The sequence below is a fragment of the Protomyctophum bolini genome, assembly GCF_963924005.1.
Source record: "Protomyctophum bolini genome assembly, chromosome: 7".
NCBI classification, from domain to species: Eukaryota; Metazoa; Chordata; class Actinopteri; order Myctophiformes; family Myctophidae; genus Protomyctophum; species Protomyctophum bolini.
Genome location: NC_137868.1, coordinates 40,511,553 through 40,535,353, shown reverse-complemented (window position 1 = coordinate 40,535,353; position 23,801 = coordinate 40,511,553). Strand labels below are relative to the sequence as shown.

The following is a 23,801-nucleotide window of genomic DNA, read 5'->3' as shown; positions in this document are numbered from 1 at the left end:
TGCAGACACACTGTGTGTGTGTGTGTGTGTGTCGCACACAGGCACGTGCACACGTTATCTTGCTCACTCACTCACATCTTCCCCTTGATCCTGTGGAAATCTTGGATCAGCATGGCAGATCCGGGTAGTTAATCTTCACCGACCCGCCTGCATGGGAAAGTCATTGACGAGAGAGGGAGAGCTCTCCGCTTGTTGTGAGCTTTTCCCGGGATCTCGCACCACTTGGGATTTTAATCCCTTCTGAAATCCCATAATGCACCGTCTAATTTGAAGATGCCCTTATGAAGACGATTGCCTTGCATTGCAATTTGCGCGCGTGTGTGTGATTGTGTGATAGACACAGATGCTGTCTCATGTGCACGAGTGCGATAAGGGAGCTATCTGGCGTCCCTTTCACCCCCCCGTGCACTCCCCTGGTGATAAGACTGTAACAAGGCCATGTCGCCGTGGGCTGTCGTTGCACTTTAGGCTCTCTCTTTCTGAACATCCTTCAGAATATTTCTGACCCCACACGCACGCACACACACACACACACACGCACGCGCACGTGTCATCTGGAAATTCATGAGAAAGAATCATCACTCATTTCCTGGCTTTCCTTTGAGGAGTAGCGCTAATTAGCTGGCGTCTCTGATTAGCCGGCTAGTGTTTGATCTGCGGGCGCTCACTCGCTCTCCTCTGTTCGAAAGGCTGCCTGGTACAGGGACACACAGAAACACACACGGAAATATGAACACACACACACACACACAGAGAAATACGAACACGCTTAAACATGCATCTTCTGCACATACACACACATGAAGAGTGAACACGCGTACACATACACACAACTGTGAATGTACACAGGAGTATGCACAGCCCATATGTGAACTTTCACATATGCAACACGCACCGAATTCACACACACACACACACACACACACACACACACACACAGCTATACACACTGCTGCGAGCAGATTCCTCCCTGGCCTCGGGTGACACTACAGGAGGCCTTTGATACACAATACCACTCTTAACAACACATGCACGTAATCTGTAACCTATAAACAAGGGGAGCAAGTGCCAGTTTCAGAGGTGGGAGTGAGATAGGGAGGTCGGAGAGACGGAGAGTGCATGAGATTGTGTGGGGGAGAGAGAGAGAGAGAGAGAAAACAGTATGGTTAATATTTTACCGCACATAGTGGCTGACATCCAGGCCACATGTTTATTTTCACTTAGTGGGTTTCGGTCCGTCAACGTCGATTCCCTTCTAAGGCCAACGTTTAGCTTGGTTAATGTTTGGCTTGGGAAGGGAGGCGGGCGGACATTTTCCTTTTCATTGTAGTGGGTTTAGTGACATAACCTAAGTGACTTCATTACGAATGGAGATGAAAGAAGTATATGTGGATGTAATTAAATTTGTGCAGACACACCCCCCCCCCCCCCCCTTCTTGCTGTCAGTTCTCAGCAGTGGGGGTCACGTCAAAGCGTGGTGGTGGTGGGGGGCGGGCGGACCGCATGGCACGCTTGAGTAGTGACAATTCCCTGTTTGTGTGTGTGTGTGGCAGTGTGTGACGGGAGTGTCGTCTAATTACAAAGAGGAACCTGGAAGGGCCAAACGCCCCAGCCGCAGCTCACGCAGCCCAGCCACCTCTGTCTCCCCTGTCGGTCTGTTCTCCGTGTCCTTGAGGCTGGCCGGTGGAGCATGGCAACGCCATCCCTCTGTCTATTCAGCCCCCGCGTTCATCCATCTCTCTGCCCATCTATCTCTCACTGCAGCCCCTCTGCCCATCTATCACTCCATCTTAACGGGGTAGACGGTAAACAAAGCGGGCTCCTCCCGAATGTAATGACAGGCTGGAGGAAGGAAATGGTGTCTCTGTGTGTGTGTGTGTGTGTGTGTGTGTGTGCATGCGTGGCTGCGCGCCTGTCTTCCTATGCGCGTGTTTGACTGTCTGTGGCAGTGTGTGACGGCCGGGAGTGTCGTCTAATTACAAAGAGGTCGTGATATTTGGAAGGGCCAAACGCCCCAGCTCAGCCACCTGTACCTTGAACTGAACCGCCATGTCACTTCTCTGCTGTCAGACGAGAGCCCAGCTCTAACACAAACCCTACCAATGCCATCCACATTCAGTGTCATGCTATGGCGAAATAGCAGATCTACAAGCTCACAACGTGTGGATCAGATATATATATTATATATATATATATATATATATATATATAGATTTTCAGACTTGTGAAAGAGCAAAGAAAGGAGGGGTGCAAAGTATAGACCCGTGGGGTCAACACTATATATATGGTTTAATTGGTTAAACAATGACTACTAGGCCAGTGACGAGAGACACTGTAGTCCCTCCAGGACCTCGCAGGACACGGTGACTAAAAAGTCACACAGGATATTTCTGGTAGCAATTACGGGTATGCTCTTCCGCTGGAAGGAAATCTAATCCCTAGACACGACCTGTGACCTTTTTTTTTTTTTTAATGCACAAATAGTAGTTACCGCTGTTTGCAGAGCAGCAAACAGGCCCCATAGGCGTTGTGCGAGTATCGCCTTACAGTATCTGTCGCCATACAGCCAGACAGCCATATCTTATCATTGTCTGCTTCGTCTTATGGAATTGGCTCGAGGGGGGGGAAGGGATCGGGTTATCATTCTAAACCTTGTCCTTCCCCGTTAGGCATCTCTCGGTCCGTCTGTCTTCTCGGTTCATTTGTCCTCGCCGTCCCTCTCTCTCTCTTTTCGCCCCTCGGCTTCGAAACGCCACGGTGGCGTTCCCAAAGCTAGATGTTCGACTGTTACTGCGAGAACAATCAAGTCAATCTTCTCCATTCACTATAGAGAGAGACAGAGGGAGAGCAAGGGATGGCTTGTATCTCCTGGTTGTAATAAATCCTCTGTTTGAAGCCACAAGTCCCTCCCCTCTTCCTTTTTTCCTCTTCCTATCCACCTGTTCTCCCTCTGTTTCGATCCCCTCCCTCTGTGGTGTCACCTTTCCTTTTCCCTCCTGTGTGGGAGAGCTCCGATAGTGAGGCGTGTGTGTTTGTGAGTAATGTGTGCGTTTCCCATTGCCGAGTTTCATTCGACCCCGGCATTCTATTGCGGGTGAGAGTCTGAGAGACAATGGGCCGCTCACCTCCGCTCCACCCCTCTCTCACGAGGAAGCGCAAATCCCCAAAACGCAGGAAAATGCTTCCGTTCTTCTAACACACAAAGACCTGTCTCCCCCCTCTTCATTTCTTTTTAACCCATTCAGGCCAAGTTTTCTAAATCATGACAATTTTCTGAAAGATTTGAGGCACATTTTAATGATATTTCAAAAATAGCAGACCTACAAGTTCATAGCGTGTCACTCGGTGGCGCGCTATGAGCTTGTAGATCTGCTATTTTTCAATAGCTAAATTATAACATAATATAATGTAACACCAAAAGGGGGGTCCCGCTCAAAATGGGTTAATGTTATTGGTCCCATTGTGTCCGTTATCTTCCCATTCTTATCCTATTGTTCTCTATTTCTCACCCTATTCAACTCTCCTCTTGTTTGCTGCCACCTACCGCTATCTAATGTCACCGTCCTATTCATGTTTCTCCTTGCAATACGGTGTCATTACAGAAATTGCCTCGTTTAAAAAGAAAAACTAATATTCACTGCTCAGTATTTCAACAATACAGACAAAGGGATTATATTGCCCGATCCGGGACTTTGTCAGCTCTTAAATTGGCAAAACAGTAGAGTGTTAATTTAACACTTCAGAGTGGACATATTTACCCGTATGGGTCCTCTCAACTGTTGAATGAACACCCTGGGTTTCACTGTGTAGTCGCCTAACTTTATTAATCCCAAGTTTTACTCTAATGCCGGCAATGCCGGCAATCGGTAAGCACAGGGAGGTTTGGGGGCTTGAATGGATTAAACATTTCTATTTTTCTTCCTGTTTTTCCTCATCCTTTCTTACAGTATAAGCCTCTGTGGGCAGTTCAAAACTATTATTTTGACAGTGAGTTTATGTCGCTATTAATTTTAAACAACGGTGAAGTTGTCTCATTTAACGAAACATGACACTTGTTGTCTATACTGTGTCTTTCTCAAAGCTTTCTTTCCACTGAGTGTCTCTTCATTTTTCACTTGGCTCTGCCAGCCGCCCGCAATCTCTTCCTTTCACCCTTTCTTCTCCTCCTCCTCCTCGCCGCTCCCTCTCTCCACACTCTTCTTGTCATCTGCTTGTCATTATACAGCCGGCACTCACTTCATTTCTTTCCCTATGTTCTCTTTCTCTTGCTCTCTCCCTAGAGCCCTTATGCTTTTTGTTCATTCTTCTGTCCATCTTTCTCCGTCTTTGTCCCTCCCCACCTGAAATAACTGTTCATTCTTCTCTTCGCCTTGCCCTGACTCGAAAATCCTCACCCGTTTCATCTGTAATCCATTCCGTCTGATTCTCACTTAAAAAAAATAATAAAGAAAATCTCTCATCCCCCCTCTACAAAGACTCCTGTTGCTCACCAACTCTGTCGATCGATAATTCATCCCTCATCTTTGCGTGTCATCGCCGACAAAACGTCGGATCATCATATCCCCTCACATGCCTCCTCCTCCTGTTTGCTTTCCAATGCCCGACCCTCATGTCGCCCGCATGGCCTCATCGCTTTGACGTGCGCCAACAGCGTGTGGTTGAGCGTCAACGAAATGGGCTGCTCTAATGGGATAGTTTCGGCCATGCATTGTTAATGCTGTGACATGGGGCTGAAATTGGATTTGGGCCGTCTCTTTGATTAGGTGTGTGTTCCGTCTGTACTCTCTGGACTGGGTCCATACTGAGGCGTCTGTGAAGGTTTGAACCCAGTGAACATCAGCAGGGAATTGCTGCTTATATAGGCAATGAGGAAGACCCCCCTCCTCCCCTTTCCCCCAAACCTTGACAAAGAGATGAAGGGAACATGGGGGACAGGCAGAGAGAGAGAGAGAGAGAGACACCAAAGGAGGCAGGAATAGACACGGCGTAGAGACGGGATGAGATGGAGAACACGGGAGGAGTGCTGACAGGAAATGAGAGCGATAGGAGAGAGAGAGAGGTGAAGGGGAAGGGAGCGTTTGGGAACAGCCGGGCCACAGTAACAAAGCTGTGTTTGTGTGTGTGTGTGTCTGTCTGTGTGTTTCTCTGCTTGTATGCCTGTCTCGGTCTATTTCTGTGCGCACGTGTGATTGCGCACTCGTGTATTAATTCTATGGGGTTGTCATGGAATCCCTCGCACTCATAAGAGTTGTCAGCCTGCTGTGTTAGATATATATATTTATATATACTTTTTTTCTTCAAGTCTAATTCAGGAAAAGAGGATCACACCCTGCCTGAAATATCCCTGCTGACACCGCGGTTAGGCTCTCGCAGCTCTCAAAGTGTTGCTGGGCGTGTTAGAATGGGAATGCATAATCACATTATGTTAACAAGCGACATTTCGCAGCACCGGCTGACACACTGTGTGAGAGAGAGGGAGAGGGATGACACAGAGGGGGATGCAGTCATAGCAGCACACCTCCAAAAAACACTGATCGACACATCTGCCTCCATCCGTGGCCCTAAGGCAGAGCTGGAGAGAGATGGATGGTAATCCAGGACCCCGGGGAGGGGAGGGGAGAGAGGGACAGACGCACGGAACTCATATGTGTACGCTCTGGAGATAAAACACACACACACACACACACACACACACCGTCCGCCAGAGATGCAAGTGCACGCGCACACACACATACACACATAGACACACATGCATTTGTACATAATCACACATAGCTTTAGAAGTTTGCAGAGATGGCTCATGTCATCATGTCTCCACTGCCAGCTGTCCACCTGTGACTTCCTCTGATCCTCACACTCTATAATTCATTGCAAATCTATTCGGAGACGCAGACACACACACGCACACTCACGGACAGGCGCACACACACAAACACGCGCGCACACACACAGACACGCATACACACACACTTAGAAGGTCAGCCAGGGTCTGGTGTCTGATGAGGATTTATTTTTTCAGACTGAGCTAGCACTTGACTCGATGAAAGAAGACGAAAGCGTGACATGTATAATGGAGGACCGATAAAGCAACTTTCTAGGCTGACCTCGGATCAGTCTGAAGGTCTTGTTTACTTTCCAGTGCTGCCATTAACATTTTGGAAGAGGCACACACTGAGGTCTGGTCTCGTCGCAGCCAGAAGCCCATATCAAACATGGAGGAAGGGAGTTGGCAGGATTAGAAGAACTGGGGAGCTGGACGACACACACACACACACACACACACACACACACACACACACACACACACACGGCTGGAGGAGAAGGAAAACGAAGAATGTCAAACAGAGAGAGGGAGGGAGAGAACGACGAGATGAGTGGTAGATGTGGAGACGAGAATAAGCTTGAGGGGATAAAAAATGATTTATTCCAAAATGAAAAGACAGGACAGTCAGTCCCTCTCTCTGGTGGATAGATAGGGTTTAAAAATATATATAAAAAAAAGAAACTGAGCGATGTAGAGCGAAAGCAGAGTAGGTAGGATGACGTACAGACTATTGTAGGAAAGGACCGAATGGAGCAGGGTGACTATCGGCTGCCCGGTTGTTGTTAGATGCGGTCAATCTGTTAGCCAGTCTGTAAACGGTGACCAGAAAGTCTGTCATTTCAGTCATTGTAGGTCGTTATTCAGACTGTATTTCAGTCCAGTTAGCTAGTGTCCTATCCAGTCAGCAGTGAGTAGCTAGTGTCCAGTCAGTTGGCGGTTCAGCCGGACCCAGTAAGCAGTGAATAGAAGCAGTAGATTTGTATCGGTAGTGGCAGCAGGCCAGACGGCAGGTAGTTATTATAGTCTGACTCGGGGGAGAGAAAGTGTTCGGTCCGTCCAGTGAAAAGCGTGTAGCAAACGAGGCCCCTTAACAGACCTGCTGCCACAGCACAGTACACCTTGCCCCCTTTTATCTTGAGGCACCGGTTGTTTCATTTTTATGTTCTCTGCCGTATACATTTATTAGTGTCCATATTGTTCTAGAGTCTCTAGGTACGTTAGGGGACTGTTGTCTAGAATCCAGACAACAGTCCCCGGCCCTAACGTACCAAACGTGCTCGTTGGGGATTTGTTCCGAGTCCTCCGGTTTGTCTCGAGGATAAACATCGGACAAGAAGTCAGGGACACGTGACGTATCTCAATATAATGAGAAGAGCCAGTTACAACCTACAACATAGTCGCACAACGCCTCTGCAGAGCACAGCAGCCACAGGGAAACGGTCGAACAAATTGTGTCTTTTTCTAAATGTTGCATTTATTGTCCAAGGCTCTACAGCCTATTTTCTTCTTTCTGATCTCTCTTACTCTCCATTTAATCTTTGTATCTTTCTATCTGATTCTCTCACACTGTATCTCTTTCTCTCTCTCCCTGACTCTTAATACTATTGTTGTATTTACACAATAGGCTCATTCTTATGTTGCCAGGACATTAATACAAAAACACACTACATCTCAAGCATTTACAAGAATATACACTACCATTGGCAATCATTCAGCGCTCGCTCTCTCTCTCTCTCTCTCTCTCTCTCTCTCTCCCCCCCCCCCCCTTTTTTCTGTCCTGTATCTTCCTCATTCTGGGTCAGGTGCAGTGTAGATGTTGGTGTTTATCAATAATGAATGAAGGGATGAGAGAGAAGGGGAGGAGTGGAGTCGTCCCGTCGTTCTCACCACGGGATGAATTATTCACCCAGCAGAGAACACACAGCTTTATCCCATACCCCAGTGTGACACTGTGTGTGTGTGTGTGTGTGTGCTTGTGTCTTAAACTTTGTGTGCACGCCGCGTGTCTCGTCTTTGCCTCCCCACCTGTCTGTCCAAACGCATCGTGCCTCTGGGGCGATTACGTCTGCTTGTACACACACACACATTTAAATGTTGTCTCAACATTTACCACGCCTTGTAAGTTCTGATGACTGTGCAAGCTGCGTCTGTGTCCAGAGTGGCATGTCCCACCCCAGCTTGCACCTAATAAATGATTGAGTGTTGCTGCGTCGCGTTTATGTTGTTGTTGGTTGGTTTAAGGCGATGTTGTTTTTGACAAGGTGGGTACATTATCCCATTTTGGGCCGGGAACCCCTTTTGGTGTTAGCATTATGTTATGCTTTAGCTATTGAAAAATATCAGATCTACAAGCTTGTAGGTCTGCTATTTTTGAAAAATCCAAGAACGACTGACATAGAAACATAGCTTTTTCAGAAAACTGTCAGGATGTAGAAGACATTTTTAGAATCTGATCTCAGGTCAAAATGGGGGGGGGGCAGGTAAATGACACTATACAAACAAGCATCTTGGTAAAGTTCAGGGCTTACCCCAAAGTACGACAACTCCCGCTTGGAAGAACTGGCAGTACTCGTTTGACCTGTATTATTATTATTATATCCCCGTGCTTTGTTATGTACAAAGCTAAGAAGGGGAGGGAGGGAGAGGGAGAGTGGAAAGCCAAAGAGAAGGAGAGAGATGTTCACAGAGATACATGAGGCTATTGTGTGTGTGTGTGTGTGTAATTTCCTTAGTTTGAACCGAGCCTGCAGTGAAGCAGCTGAAAGCTCCCTTTGTGAATCTCCCTGCCTAGCAGCCAGCAGCCACTTTCCTCTTGGCCTCTCATGCATGCATGCATGCAACCCGGGTCACAGGCCGGCTTGCAAGCGGCAAGCAAAAGTAGATCACATTCTGCCATGTGCTAGTTGTTGTTTTAACCCATTCTGACCTGAGATCAGATTCATACGAGGTTTCCACGGGACACACACTGGTCTGATTAACCCATTCTGACCTGAGATCAGATTCTAAAAATGTCAGTCGTTCTTCGAATTTTTCAAAAATAGCAGACCTACAAGCTCGTATCGCGCCACTCGGTGGCGCGATATGAGCTTGTAGATCTGCTATTTTTCAATAGCTAAAGCATAACATGATGCTAACACCAAAATGGGTGCCCGGTCAGAATGGGTTAATGAACGATGTGGAAAGATTCTGACTGGGAGAAGATGTGGAAAAAAACATACTCAAATTCAGTGTTTTTATATTGTAGACGGTGTTAAAAAGGGGGAAATAATTAGCCCCCAAAATCATCTTCCAGTTTTCTTTTAAACTCTACCCATTGCTGCTTCTCATTAAATATGTGTTTGTTTAGGCTGAGGTTCAGTGAACAAACACAGACGAGCGTTATTGGAGGAATGTGTGTAGTCTGTGTCAATTAATGATGTAGTATTGTGAAGTATTGTGATTCCTTTAAAAGAATATCAGCCACCCGAGAGACACCGAGTGCATGCGAGGCTGTTGTGGGACAGGAGATTTTTTGCTTTTCATTTCTTGCTGCTCGAGTGGCTTTTCGCTGAGGAAGGATAGGTTTTAGTCGACGTATGTTTATTCATGGCCTAATTACTTCCCTATCCCTGCCAGGGGTATGATTATGATTAATATCTGTATAGCCCGTGCACGCATTATGTGCACTGACACATGCACACACACACCATCAGAATATACATGTAGTGTACATGCCATCATGATGCTCACAAAAGCACCGTGTGTGTGTGTGTGTGTACACGTCCACACGTCGTGGACAGGTGTGTACAGTACATACTAGTGTACTGTGCATGCATGCAGACATACAGTAAACACACACACACACACACACACACACACACACCTGTTCCTCCCATGGCAGATTTCTCTTCCAGCTGTTCACTCTTTGCTTGCCACTTTGAAGCCTTTCTCCCAGCTCCCTCCATCCTTCTATCCAGATCTTCCTTTCATCCCCCACACACAACACAGAGGTCCCATCTCCCCCGTCTTCAGCGTCTACACCCCCCCCCCCTACACTGTCCCTCATTTCGGCTTAATCCTCTCCAGTATTTCATCATCACACAACACAGTGAAATCTAGCTCTTCTCCTACATCTTTCCCTTGTCATTACTATTGCATCATAGAGGTTAGTCCACCCCCCACCCCACCACCACCACCACCACCACCTCCTCACTCTATTGCAACCTCACTGTAACATCTCTCCTTGTCTTTCTTTTCACTTTGGTGGGTAATTGGGTATGTGTGTATGTGAGAATGGAGTCCCTTATTGACTTAACTAAGGTACATTCAAGGTTGGTACCGTACAGTACAGTACAGTACAAGGTCAATAACGGGTCTAAAGGATTTAGAACAGCAGTTGTAATAGACATTAGTTAGTAGCAGTAATTGCTCGCTCTGCTTGTCGTGTGCAAGTTGCCACCTTCAACAGTGCATTTCTATACTTTCTTATTACAGTCTAGCTGTTTATAAGATGGTATGTCTGTGTATCTTGTCTGTCTGTCTGTCGGTCTGTGGTTGTCCTTGCCCGTGGCTAATTTTGCACACCGCTGGACAGATAGAGCGCCACATTTCTTGTGCACACCGCCAATTGGTCAGCTTAGTACCCGTAATCTCTTACATTCTTCTCACACACTGTATAATGTATTATATTTCTATAATGAATGTTAGTGGAGTTCTAATCGGGCCGAGTCTGAAACCTTGTCCAAATTGTGAAGTCGCACGTGGACTTCATGTGCAGGCGCCAGTCCTCTATGACGTATCTATGTATAGCTAAGATCCACATGGAACTATATGGTTCTATACAGTATGTGGAGATCCACATGATTAGATTCTTCTTTTTCTGGTCTGAGGCCAAATGTCAACCCCCCACCACCACCACCACCGCAGCAGCAGCGTGCGGAAGCCTAACATTAAAAGACACTGTACAGCCTCTCTAGTAGAGCTGTCATTGGAGAAGAAGGATCATTGTAGCGTATCTGTGTCTAAAATTGAGACTTTTCCCCGCCAATACTGTGTGGTTATTGATTGCCCCCTTGACGGATAGTGGGAGAGAGAGCGAGAGAGAGAGAGGGAGAGTTGAGTGAAAAGGTCAATGAAAAATACTAGGCCCCACACACGCTTCAAGTCTTCATTTCTTGGTTTTATTCTCGGCGTGTCAAAGTGCCTTGCCTGTCAGAGCCTGCCTTCCCGACCTGGCTCCCTAGCTGCATACCAGCTACCCCCGCACATGCAACAGCATGGAAGGCCTAGAAATGTGTGTGTGTTGTCAGTGAATGTGTGCTCAATATTCACACCCTGTGCATGCTTGTGTAGCCCATCTATGTACGAGGGCAGACATTGTGAGACATGGCTGTGATATTGGACTGTGTGCGATGTGAAAATGCGTCCACTGTGTGTGTGACGGAAGGGGTTGCATTTGTCCGCTCATTTATTCTGTGCAGGTGTTGCACATGCATGCCATTGTGAATGTCATGTGTCATGTGTACTGTATATATCATGCTCGTGAGAGAACGTGGACGTATGTGTGAGTGTATATATGTGAAGGTCAACCTGAACTGGTGCAGCAACAGTGTCGGGTAGCAACGGCAGCAGAAGGCAGCTTAAGGTCAGCTCTGTTCCAAAATGCAGTTGATAACGGCTATTAACCTACAGTGTAGTAGCACCGTGGAACGAGCACACACACACACACACACACACACACACACACACACATGCACGCACGCACACACGAGAATAACTTTCTGGGTGTGACTGCTCCTTTCATACTCTAGAATCTAATTGTTATCGAGATTCCAGACAGCATCTACTGAGTAGATGCTGTCTGGAATCTCGATAACAATTAGAAATCTTATTTCAGATAGCAAGCGTCTGGTTGCAATAAATGACTAACTCGTGTTCTAAGCAACAATCGATTTTAATAGCGGTCCTGTCACAGCATTGTAGACTGACAACACTCATCCAGTAGCCGTTGCGGCGTTGCCATGCTTTATTGATTGACACTCCTTCGGATCAATACGGTTTCAATCCCTCACCTTGTTTTCTGATTGTATGAACATAAGAGATGTCTTTTGTAAGTCCTGGATTCATAATAAAACGGTCAGTCGGTAGACTCTTTAACAGCAATCCACACGGGAGAACATGTGTTGGAATGTGTCCAATATTTCTCAGGTCAGTGAGTGGACTCCCAGTGTCCAAACTGGGACTGTCCCGGTCAAACCAGGACACCTGGGTCACCCCACTACGCTGTTAGGGAGTTGGGGTTGTTCAGCGGGGAAGCTAGCTAGCTCTCATTATGTCCTGAACAATGGCGGGGGATTTAACAAGGTTGGAAGTACAGTCTCGGTTTCATGCCGTAAACAATAACACTGCTGTCCTAAAAGTTCCAACCTTGGTTAACTTCCTGTTTGTGTCCGTTGCCCTGGGAAACGGCAACAAAGTGTTAAAGGAACTGCTGCTTGTTGGCTAACTACTAGCGAGGCTACAAAAATGTTCACAAGCTTTTCTCACTTATTATTATTATTATGGTGTAAACATGTTGACAATAAGGGTCACATGCCTCATAGCAACACTAGAATGCTGCCTGGAATTATCTTTTGCACGTCTAATACACATACAAACACATGGATATGTGTAGTCTACAAGCACGCGCGCACACATTTGGGGGATTAAGTCTGCAAAACATGACTGCAGTGAGCAATTTGTTTTAAAACCTATACAGAAACACACACACGCACACAAATCGTTTTTGTTAAGCCCAAGAAACGCAACCATTATGGATCCTCTGCTGCAGCAAAAAAAAAAACTAATTTCAGGGGAACTTCTGTGCTCTCAAATCCCTCCACCCCATTTGGTTCCCATCAAGCTCTACTGACTCCTAACTCACAGGGACAGGGCACTAAAACACTCTGAAAAGGTAGAAGATTCTCTGAATCGTGCTAATTTCCACGGGGACTGCATGTAAATCCGACGGAGCATTAGTTCGACATGCGGACGCATATCTGACTAGCGCCTGCTCCCGTGTCTGCGGTTAGGGTTAGGTTAGGGTTTGAGGTGGGTTGTCGTTTGTCGGACCAATGACTAGTCTAACTAATGTACTGCACCCAATTTCCACACCGGAGAAGAAATAAACAAGATTATGCATGATGGAAACTATTCAGAGAACGGCCAGACATGGGCCTGAGACATGCTTCATTAGGACAGAATAGTGAGGTTCCAACACGCCGCGCTGCTCCTATCGAAGCCATTACTCTTAGAAAGGGAGAGAAGGAGGACAATTGAAGACGCTCGCACATGCCTGGCAAAAGAATGGAAAAGCCTTTATTGTTTTATCACTGTATGCCATGGGGAGAGGCACGCACGCGCGCCGCGCACTCACTCACACCATAAAAGCCCGCTCACACCTCATTCTTCCCTTTTCCCGTGTCCACAATAGAGTATCCGTACTAGCTCTCTTAAGCATCTGCGAGGCGATCATGCCGCTGATTGGAGGCTAGCTGACAGAGCACAGGGCCACTGGGTGTGATGGAGCGGGCGACTCAAGGCAACGAGCACTGAAGGCCATTAGATATTCCAGGTGACAGGCCTCGCTCCTCGACCCCCCCCCCCTCCCCTCCCCCCGCCTCCCTTACAGGGCTGTTTTCCCCACTACATAACTGGGATCAGGCGGAGGACATGAATGCTATTAGCAGGCAGGCAGTCAAGCAGGCAGGCGGTCAGGGGCTGATAAGCGTATGTTCACTCTGTAAAGCCACGGACGGCGGGCTCCGAATGGCCCATACAATGAGATTAGTATTTGGATTTCGGACTACCGTTCTCTCGCCTTCTCTCTCATTCTTTTCATTTTCGCTCCCGTTTTCCATCCACCAACTTCTCTCTTTCTTTCTGCCTCGCCGTTTGTCACTTTCTCAGACTCTCTCTCTTATTCACTCCCCTCTCTCTCTCTCTCTCTCCCTCCTCTCAGCCTCTGAGTCCTATGTTTGTTCTCAAGGTCAGGTAGTGCGAGGAGGAGTCAACGTTGCCTCCCTCCATCTCTTTGTCGCCTGCCTTTTCCTACGCTCTGTTTCCCTCTCTACTTTACTGCCCCTCTCCATTTTTAGCTCCACTAACCCCTCTCTCTTCTCTCTGCTGCTCTCTCTCCACTTCCCTCACCTTTCCTCTCTCACTCCTTCCCTTCCTCTCATAAATGTCTCTCTGCAATGCATGGCCATCTGCATACCTTTCCCCTTTCCCTATAAACATCTCCATCTCCTATTTGATGCTTATCATCCCGTGCTCTCCCCCTCCTGTCCTCTCTCTCTCTCTCTCTCTCTCTCGGTCCCACTTCTGCTTCACATCTCTATTCCTGGCATCCCTTCTCTTACACCCTTTCATCCCCTCCTCTCATCTTCTCCTCGTCCCCTTGCATCACTCCCGCATTCCTGGGCCATCTTTCCTCTTCTCTCTTCTCCTCTTCCTTTCATCCCTTCGTCCTCCTGGTACTGCCTCCTCCTTTTTCTTTTTCTTCCCCTCGTTCCTTCCTTCCTGTTCCTTATAGCTCCGCAGAGAGGCATGCTGGGTAGTATGTAAAAGTCAGCGTGACCAGGCAAGGGATCAGAGAGGACAGTGTTGTTAATATGGCGGTGCTGTCGCAAGTGCCCATGGCACATTGCCTGTGTGTGTGTGTGTGTGTGTGTGTGTGTTTTATTGTGCACGTGCAGGTTTGTGCGTCGGCTTTTGTAAGACCATGGCGTGTTAATGTCTTTTTGTTAGTTTGTGTGTCCGTATGAGCGACTGTGCGTGCGTGCCCCACTCCCCACATTGTGAGGAAGTTAAAGACATAATGATGGGTGACATGAACTGACTTACATGGATGTGCTACTTTTCTAATGCGGTGTGTGTGTGTGTGTGTGTGTGTGTGTGTGTTTTTTTTTATTTTTATGTTTGATGCATTACCTGCAACGATACTGCAAAGTAGAGCAGCACTGACACAAGGCTTATGTTCTCTGTTTCTCTCTCTCTCCTCCTCCTCCACTCACTCCTACCCTTGAACTGGGTCTTATCCCCCCCCCCCCCCCCCCTCTCTCTCTCTAATCTGGCCAGGGCTCTCTAAATATTTATACTGACAATTACTATTTCGAATGCATACTACGAGCCTCTCAGCACTCGGATATATAACGCACGGGGGGGCTGGGGCCTGTGCTGCCATCCTAATGACTGTCAATTTCCTGGGCTTCGGGGTTTAGGGGTCTGGGGAGGGCGTCTGTGTGGTTATCTGTGTTTGTGTGTGTGTGTGTGTGTGTGTGTGTGTCTCATCATGTCCCTGGAGGGGGTGTCAGTCTCATAAGGCCATCCGTTCTTTCATCTCGTCTTAGGCAGGAGAATGACCTAGGTTGACTCTGCTCTTATTGGCTCCCAATGACAGACAAGCGAGGCGTGCGTGTGCACGTGCGTGCATGCGTGTGTGCCCTGTCTGTGTGTGGCTGCTGTGCACACATGACAGAGGGAGGGAGAGAGAGAGAGAGATGTGAGCGAGAGAGATGTGGCTGTCAATACTAGCGGGTGTAATGACCAATTCCGTGCAAGATTCACGCAATCCATATACTCTCCAAACGAGCCTAGGAGGAATCCGGGGTTCTCATCCAGCCACCCGTCAACCCCCCCCCCCACCTCCCCCCCCCTTCCATTCCTTCCCTCAACACCCTCCACCTCATCTTTCTCCCGCCTGCCTGCAGCCCCTTGCCCCGGCGTTCGTTCCCTGAGCTAATCTGTAGTTAGCGAGTCTAGCTCAGGTAGATTGAAGTGGGGCTGTAGCTTGATCTCCGACGTACAACCCCCAGACACTGAGGGATCACAGGCCCAACATCTGTGGAAATAAGACAGACCTCAGCGGCTCATGTCTCTCACGGAGAGAGACTGCACGCCTCCTCCGCGTTTGATGTGCTCTTGTGTGGTTCTTTTGTGCATGCAAGTCAATGTTTTTATTTATTTTATGTGTCTGTTCTGTTTGTTTGTTTTTGTGTGATGTGCATAATCAGCGAGCATTGTCTGTTGGTATATCTTTGAGTCTATACAGTAAGTATGCACGCATCCATAAGAGTGTGGGCATGTTTGACTCAGGATTGTGTGTATGCTTGTGTGTGTGTATTTACTATTTAGTGTTAACCGTCTAATTATAAGTTGGAGTAAGCCTTTTTATTTGTGCCCGTGGCCACTTCCGTCTGCATTCTTTCATTTAAAGCACGTGAGTGAAAACATTGACCCAAATTAACCCGTGCGTTTATGTAAATCTTTACACTTTCGGAGTTAAACGATGAAATGGATTTTTTTTGCTGTGTCCGTACCGAAGGGAGATGTGGTTCTGGAGAAGGGGAGAGTTCAGCCCAGTAGAGCAGCGGTGTGGCTCCCGGGGGGGGCTCCTCTGTGGTCATCCCGAGGTTCGTCTGTGGCTCCAAGGGAGTTGTTTGGAGGTTGTAAATTGGCTTGGTCCTGTGAGAGCTGCCGTTTATTCTAGGAAAGGCTTGTTTTTTAAACCCTTCCCTCCTTCTCCTGCTGCGTCACTCTCCTCTTCTCGCTTTCCTTCTCTCCTCTCTTGTGCTCATTAATCCTCAACTCTATCTTTCTCCATTTCTCCCTCTCTATTGATATCTCGTCTCTCTCCAGAGATGCCAAGGTTCAGAGAAAAAACCTAGACGGCCATGCCCACGTCTCGCTCTCTCTGTTGTGCGTGAGTGTGTGTGTGTGTGTGTGTGTGTGTGTGTGCGCGCGCGTGCACACTTCTGTGTCTCTGCATGCGTTTGTGTGTATACCTCATTCCTGCCGATCACATTAGTCTAAACATAACAGCTTGTGCTGCCTGAGCGTGAACTGGTGGAACCAGCTCCACAAATAATTGTTTGTCCTTAGGGGAAATTGAGTTTCTGTGCGCACGCACCCTGTGCTTTTTGTGTTGTGACACACACAGTCACACACGCGCACGCACATGCGCGCACACGTCCATGCACACTGGACCACAGACTGGTACACTCCTACAAGGCTGCCTGCATTTAAAGTTGTAGGCTACTTCAACAGATAATCCCTCTTTACTTAAAACAGGTGGCGTCCTGCAGCCATACACCGGTGCACACTCACTCATACAAGTAATTACATTTTCATGCAGATACGATAAGCAAATGCACACCAAACACGTGCATAGACACAATCGGACGCGCACACACATTCTCCTTCGCCCCATTTTTCTCTTTCTCTTTCTCTCACACACACACACACACACACACACACACACACACACACGCACGCACGCACGCACACACACACAGTCACACACACCCCAAATAAAGTGTATTTTTTATTTAGACTCTTGGTTACTCTTGCTTTTCCATGCATCGGCAACGGAAAAGCAGGAAACCGTTGATGAGATTTATGAGCTATGTTGCCAGGCAGCAGCCTTTACTCTCAATTTACCAGTTCAGTGTGTGTACTGTGAGGCTCATCCTGGTATGGATGTACGTATGCGCACACACACGCGTCTCCATCTCACACTCGTACACAGGCACACTTACAGCACACACGATCACAGTGCAGACTCCTGTAGGTTTGGCCTACTTGTCTGTGTTCGCTAATGTCGTCCTCTGTTCTACCAAACAACTCCCCACTGTCCTCATTTATCATCGCCACACTCCTCCTGGTTGCTCTCTCTCCTCCTCTCAATTTTTTCCCTAATGTTCTCTCTCTCTCTCTCACACACACACACACACACACACACACACACACACACACACACACACAGAGAGAGAGTTTCGTCGTAACTCAGCGTGTCAAGGCATTCTGCCGGTTCCATTCCATGCGTAGTCGAGTGTGTAGAAAGCACTACAGTAATAGTTCCATTTGAAAGGGGGTCCATTCCCACTGGAGCCACCCCCCCCCCCCCCCCCCACAAAAAAGAAAGAAAACAAACTACTACCGTACAGTGTATGTATTGTTGGATGCCCTGCTTGAAGCTGTCCATGATGAAATATACAATCTTTTTGTATTTCGTGGTGAATATGTACTGCAGGCTTTACTATGTTCAGTCAGACTGTCACTCCAGATGAAATGTATTGCACTGGTATTCCATTGGATGTGTCAGTGTGGCTCTGCTCCTGCGATGCTCCGCGAGAGTCTTCGCAAACATGACACCGCACAGACTCTGAGATCACAAACCCTCCCCGAAGCAGAGCCTAAATATACTGTACACTGTTATTACATTGTGACAAAATAATAATAGACGGATGAACCCCTCGTAGGGCAGAAGCGAAAGACAACTCGGATATGAAAAGAACACGATGGTATACCGTGAGAACCCCCCCCCCCCCCCTGAAGATACATGGATATTAAAGAACATCAAATATGAAACGACATTATATTGCATGCTGACATAGTGAAAACCTAAAACGCTACTACGAGAGGATGTGGTTTGATCTCATCTCTGGTAGCAGCGGAGATGCCGTGTACCGTAAAAGTGGGCAGTAATGGTCTGCTTAAATAGTGGATGAACTATTAGGACCGTGGCCAAATGTGACGGACGGATGGATGGGGTTGAGACCGCCTTTACTTCCGCGACTGCCTGGACTACCGCAATGCTCCATTTGTGATTATAGGCCTGTATATTTATATACTTGTACCTATTTATATGCATACATACTCTATGCAGCATATCGTACGCAAACATATTATCTTTTTTGGTTTGTTTCTTTGTCCAATGTCCGCCACAGCAAAAGTAAGACTTTGGTGTTCTATTATATTTTATGTTGAAAATGCTTAAAATGTATTTTCTGTTTTTGTTCTACAGAGGTTAGAGGTCAGAGGGTGAAGGTGGAACCAGAGGTCCTTTCCTACCCTGGACAGACGGTCAACCTGCGCTGTACCTTTTCAGACCCCACAGGCATCCAGCTCACACAGGTTAGACGCACGCACACACACACACACACACACACACACACACACACACACACACACACACACACACAGAGACCATTTTACCTCTATAACAGTAGTTCAGGGTCTGTGGACCACCAGGGGTTCCAGCTCAGTGTTGGTTACAATTGCAATTGCCAAAACAGTTACAATTGCTAAAAAGTTACTGTTCGACCAAGAGAATTGCACTCTTCTCTGCCTTGTTTGTGTCCGTCCAGTTGCGTAGAGGAGGGCAGTCAAGCTCCACAATATAGGATGTTGTTACATAATGTAATACAAGATAACAGATCTACAAGCTATTAATGCGTCACAAATTCGCAATATGACGCATTGTTAGCTCATACTGTAGATCTGTTCCTTTTAAGCTTGCACCTTACGCATAATTATGACATAACATGTATTTGTATGTGCAGGTGAGGGCAGGTCCATGTGTCAAAACGACTGAGGATGGTGGGTCATGATAAAGAGAAGACAGACTCGATATGTGTTGTGATTATTTTGAGTTTCAACATTTGTTGAATCGTCTGCAATGGTTTTGAGCTGTGTTTGCTATCACTCGTTTCCAGAGTGATGGCGTCCTGCCAGGTCCCATCACCCACATTAGATAGACGTCACGTGACCAACAGTGGGGAGTTTACTGTACTGAGCATCCTGGCCTCAGCGGTTGGGGCAATATCTCTGTGATCGTAGAATGATGATGTAAGACGGAAAATGTCAATAACGGAACAAGGACATGAGTTACGGCGAGAGAAGATATTAAATGGGAATGTATTTTTCACTCCTTTGTCGAGAAGTTGATTGCTCCCCTCTTCGCCATGCTTTCATACGGTATGTGTGGCGCTGCAATCTCACGGCGGCTAAATTGGGTTTGTGGTGTGAAATGCAAATGGAAGAGCGTTTCATGCACAGCCGGAATGGCTCCATTGTGCCTCCTTAAAGCAGCAAAGTCAGTCAGAATGGTCTCGCTTCACGACAATGAGCTTTTTTCACTAGATGGGAGTCGGTTATCACTAATGCATATAGTGTACGTCCAGTTGCCAGCCGAGCATACCAAACAGTGTCATACCAACATGAATCTACAATTCTACATCATGAGAAATGTGGATTAAAGTCACGGCTCTGACTCATCACGGGTTGAATCACTAATGTGTCCGTGTACAGTAAGACATTCCATACATTTCTTACATTCTTGAGAGTTAAAGAACTACATATAAGGGACGATTTGGCTACCAACTCTCCATCATTTAGTGGGGGACCACTGGTTGAAAACCACTGGTGTAGATGAACATGAACACTGTATCTCCTCTCTTGTTGTAGGTGCTGGACAGCAGCATCGGCTTCATAGAAAGATCACTGTGTATTATACTAGAATTCTTGGTTACACTGAGTGTCATGCTGATACTCCCTGTGGCGGTTAAATAGTAGTAGTATCAGATTCCCATTGTAGCCTCTAGTGTTATCTCTTTTAGTAAACGGAACAGAAATATTTGTGTTGTGTTGTGACACAAGTGTTATCCAATCAGGGGAGGATACAAGATGCAGAATAAAGGATAAAGGTGAAATTGGAAGTTTATACAAAACCAAAACATTAGGAGACAATGTTTTGTTACACTGGAAACTGGTATACAATTGGATTCTGTGAATGATCTTGGTAAATGTTGCCTGGGGTTCTTCAGATTGGAATAAATAAATTGGTATTCTGACTTGAAATTATATTTTCTATTGTATTGTATTGTATTCACTGCACAAACAGCTCTGTATAGCGATGATTAGAGCGAGCGCAGGGCTTTGAATCCACCGCGGTGCATCCATCCACACATCTGAAGTGTCTATACAAACACTATTGACCGTGTTTGAGTGAGGGAAGCCAGGTAGGGAGGCAGTGTTGATTTATTTTCGACTAAAACTAAGACGAAAAATGTCCGTCGACTACCTTTCTCCACTGATGAAAACCAAACGGAAGCTAAATAAAAACTAAGCTATGATTACTAAGACTAAATATATTGACAATTTCATCAACGGATAAAAACTAGACTAAAATGTTAGGAAGGGACTAGTGGACTAGTACAAGTCATTTTACAATAATTTAGTTGCATGCTGAAAATAGCCGATCTACAAGCTCACAACGCTTGTAAATCTGCTAGACAGGCAGCGCCGGTCTAGCCTGGCTCCAGCCCCTTTGGGCTGGGGCAGCGCCGGTCTAGCCTGACTCCAGCCCCTATGGGCTGGGGCAGCGCCTGTCTAGCCTGACTCCAGCCCCTATGGGCTGGGGCAGCGCCTGTCTAGCCTGGCTCCAGACCCTGAATCGCTATGCCACTCATTCAGGGTTTGACACAGCCCAATGGGGATGATCCAAATCGCCAAATCGAGTCCAATTATTCGATATGAAGGACCCTCTTAGCAGACCTTGAACTGTGCGTTCCTGTGCTTTTTCTGCAAACTGTTAAAGTATTCAATCCATCCCACTTTGGCCACGCCCATCTCAGAAGATGTGCACCGAGAGGGATTTCAGACAGAATAATGACACAAAAGTGAAACAAAATGAAAATGTCCTGCAGGCCGAGTGTCAGCATCACGTCCTCCCCGTGGGAGCTGGCAGAGGAGCCAGTACCACAGCAGTGGCACTGCACTGGCAACACAAATATGTGTTGCCAAATATGTGTTGCCAGGAATTAATTGGCATAATTGGGTGGAAAGATTTGTTAAAAAAAAATAATTGGCTAGTCTAAAATTAAAGGGTGGAAAAGTGTCACATCAAAATAACATCACACAAAAACGATCATTAAGCTTAAGATTATTTCTTTACAAAGCAGCGACGGAAAGCAAACAAACATCAGTCACTGAAGAACAGCAGGGGAAAAGAGAGAACGAACAATAACATTATGGCTGCAATCAGTCGATTGTCTTGTGGAGAATAATAATATTGTGTGTGTGTGTGTGTGTGTGTGTACACTGTAGGACCACTTGAACGTGTCCCGCGATAACTATTAGCAGCAGCCGTAAAGCCATTAATTAAGGTTTAAATCGTCTCATGTTGGTAACAGAGAGAGACAATGGAGCTCTGTCTAAAGCCCTGATTGAGTTGCGGGCCTGCATACTGGCTTCGGTGTTCACTGGAGGGCACGGCTACACGGAAGGCACCTTTCAACGCAACGGGCATCATCAATAGCCACTCCAATCACGCCGTTAATTCCCATAAAGCACAGCTAGGTATGATCCACTGGTCTAATGCCAGGGGGTTACTTACCTGAGTGAGGCCTGGAAATCACCCTTGTTTATTGTTCTCATTTGTATGTATGCGACTTTGAAGAAAACTTTGAGTCGGTAGACGGTAGGGACACACACACATATACTGCCACTGGTTTATTATGACTGTAATAGCCTACCCTTGAGGACATTCTTTATGATGCTTATGGCTATTTTGGTCATGCAGACAGCAGTGGACTGGTACCCTGCATCGCCAGCACCTTAGCCATAATGTGCCTTCTAAAAAATGACGGCCATAATAAAACAAGGGCCACGGTGTCCCCGTGCAAGCAGCAGCAGACTAACAATGAGTTTATTTAAACCTTTGTCCTCCTCCCGACCTGTAGGTGTCATGGATTTACGAGCCCAAGGAAGGCGAGAGGATCAACATCGCCGTGTTTCATCCCAACTTCGGCGCCAACTACCCCGAGTCACCCCAGAAGGGTCGCGTGAGCTTCACCACGACCCCGCCGACCCTGGGCAGCCCCGCCATCCAGATCATGGACGTCAAGATGTCCGACGAGGGCAAATATGTCTGCGAGTACGCCACCTACCCCATCGGGAACGAGCAAGGCATCACGTCCCTGGTTATGCTAGGTAGGTTGGGGACTGCTAAAGGGGTGTGTGTGTGTGCGTGTGTCTTAACATAAATTGTGTTTCTACAGATTAATTACAACTGCCTCAGTATGCATGTGCATGTCTACGTGTGTACAGTGTAGTGTTAACGACTTTCACCCTGCCGTCCCTAGTTAGTGCATGTCATTATCAAAGGCTATGTAAATAAGGAAAGGACAGATACATCACTTTCATCGACCGGCCAATTCCAGCTGCCAGATTCATCAGCACAGGGAGGCAAACCGGAGTCGGAAGTCCGATGGAATGCATTGAAGTTAATGAGAGCCGACTGAACAAGTTTAATGAATACTAGCTATGAATGATTGCGACCTTTCTTAAATAATTTGTTTGGGAAAATTCAAAGATCACAGAATATGTTTCCTACTGGGCGGAATGTGGACCCGTTATCCTGAGGCTGTCAAATTAGTGACAACCAACCAATATTGGCAATGCCAGCCAACCAGAAACAAAAATCATAAAGATCTATCATAAAATGAAAAAAAAAAACTAAGAACAGAAAACGTGTTTATTTCTTCGTTCATTTACCTAAACCAATTATTAAGCAACGGTTGCAATCATTCAAAGATGCAATTAATAAGCTTGTCCACTCGGCTCAGGACTTCAATGCATTCCATCAAACGTCCAGCTCCACGTCACCTCCCAGTGGGGCGCCTCTGTCGCATGATAAGGTGCAGAACGTCTGTCCTTTCGTGTGTGTGTGTGTGTGTGTGTGTGTGTGCTTGCGTGTGCATAACTTGACACCAACATTACATAATGTGCTATGTACAACCCCCTCGCCACACTTCAGGCTATGGCGGCTTGGTTAAAAGCATGTCTGGCCCAGGTTTAATTGCTATTATAAGTGGTATTGTCAGATCAATTGTGTTCTGGTTAATACAATGGAACCATTGCTGTGACCTTGCATCTCTATCCCTGGCCTCATCCCCCTCAGGAAAGGTATTGATCTGGGCTGCTTGTCATGCCTGGTGTCAGTGCTGTGTCCTCTGCCCGCACGCACGTGCACGCACTCGCCACCTCCACATAGAGTCTCACTCTATGTGGGCAGTGAGAGAAGGAGACAGGAAGAGAGAGAGAGAGAGAGAGACTGAGAGGGATGAGAGGGAGCGAAAGAGGCATGCAGAGAGAAGGATGAGCAGAGAGACAGAAA

General features: G+C 46.9%; 1 protein-coding gene across 2 annotated transcripts in view; it reads left to right on the top strand.

Annotated features, from left to right (window-relative positions):
* The window catches only part of LOC308319024 (poliovirus receptor homolog), a 134,471-nt gene that overhangs the window by 24,653 nt on the left and 86,017 nt on the right, over positions 1 to 23,801 (top strand). For both annotated transcript variants that reach the window (XM_080768823.1, XM_080768822.1), the window contains exons 2-3: positions 18,648 to 18,757; positions 22,366 to 22,615. In XM_080768823.1, coding sequence (XP_080624949.1) covers positions 18,648 to 18,757; positions 22,366 to 22,615 — 360 coding nt within the window. The remainder of the gene's footprint in view (positions 1 to 18,647; positions 18,758 to 22,365; positions 22,616 to 23,801) is intronic.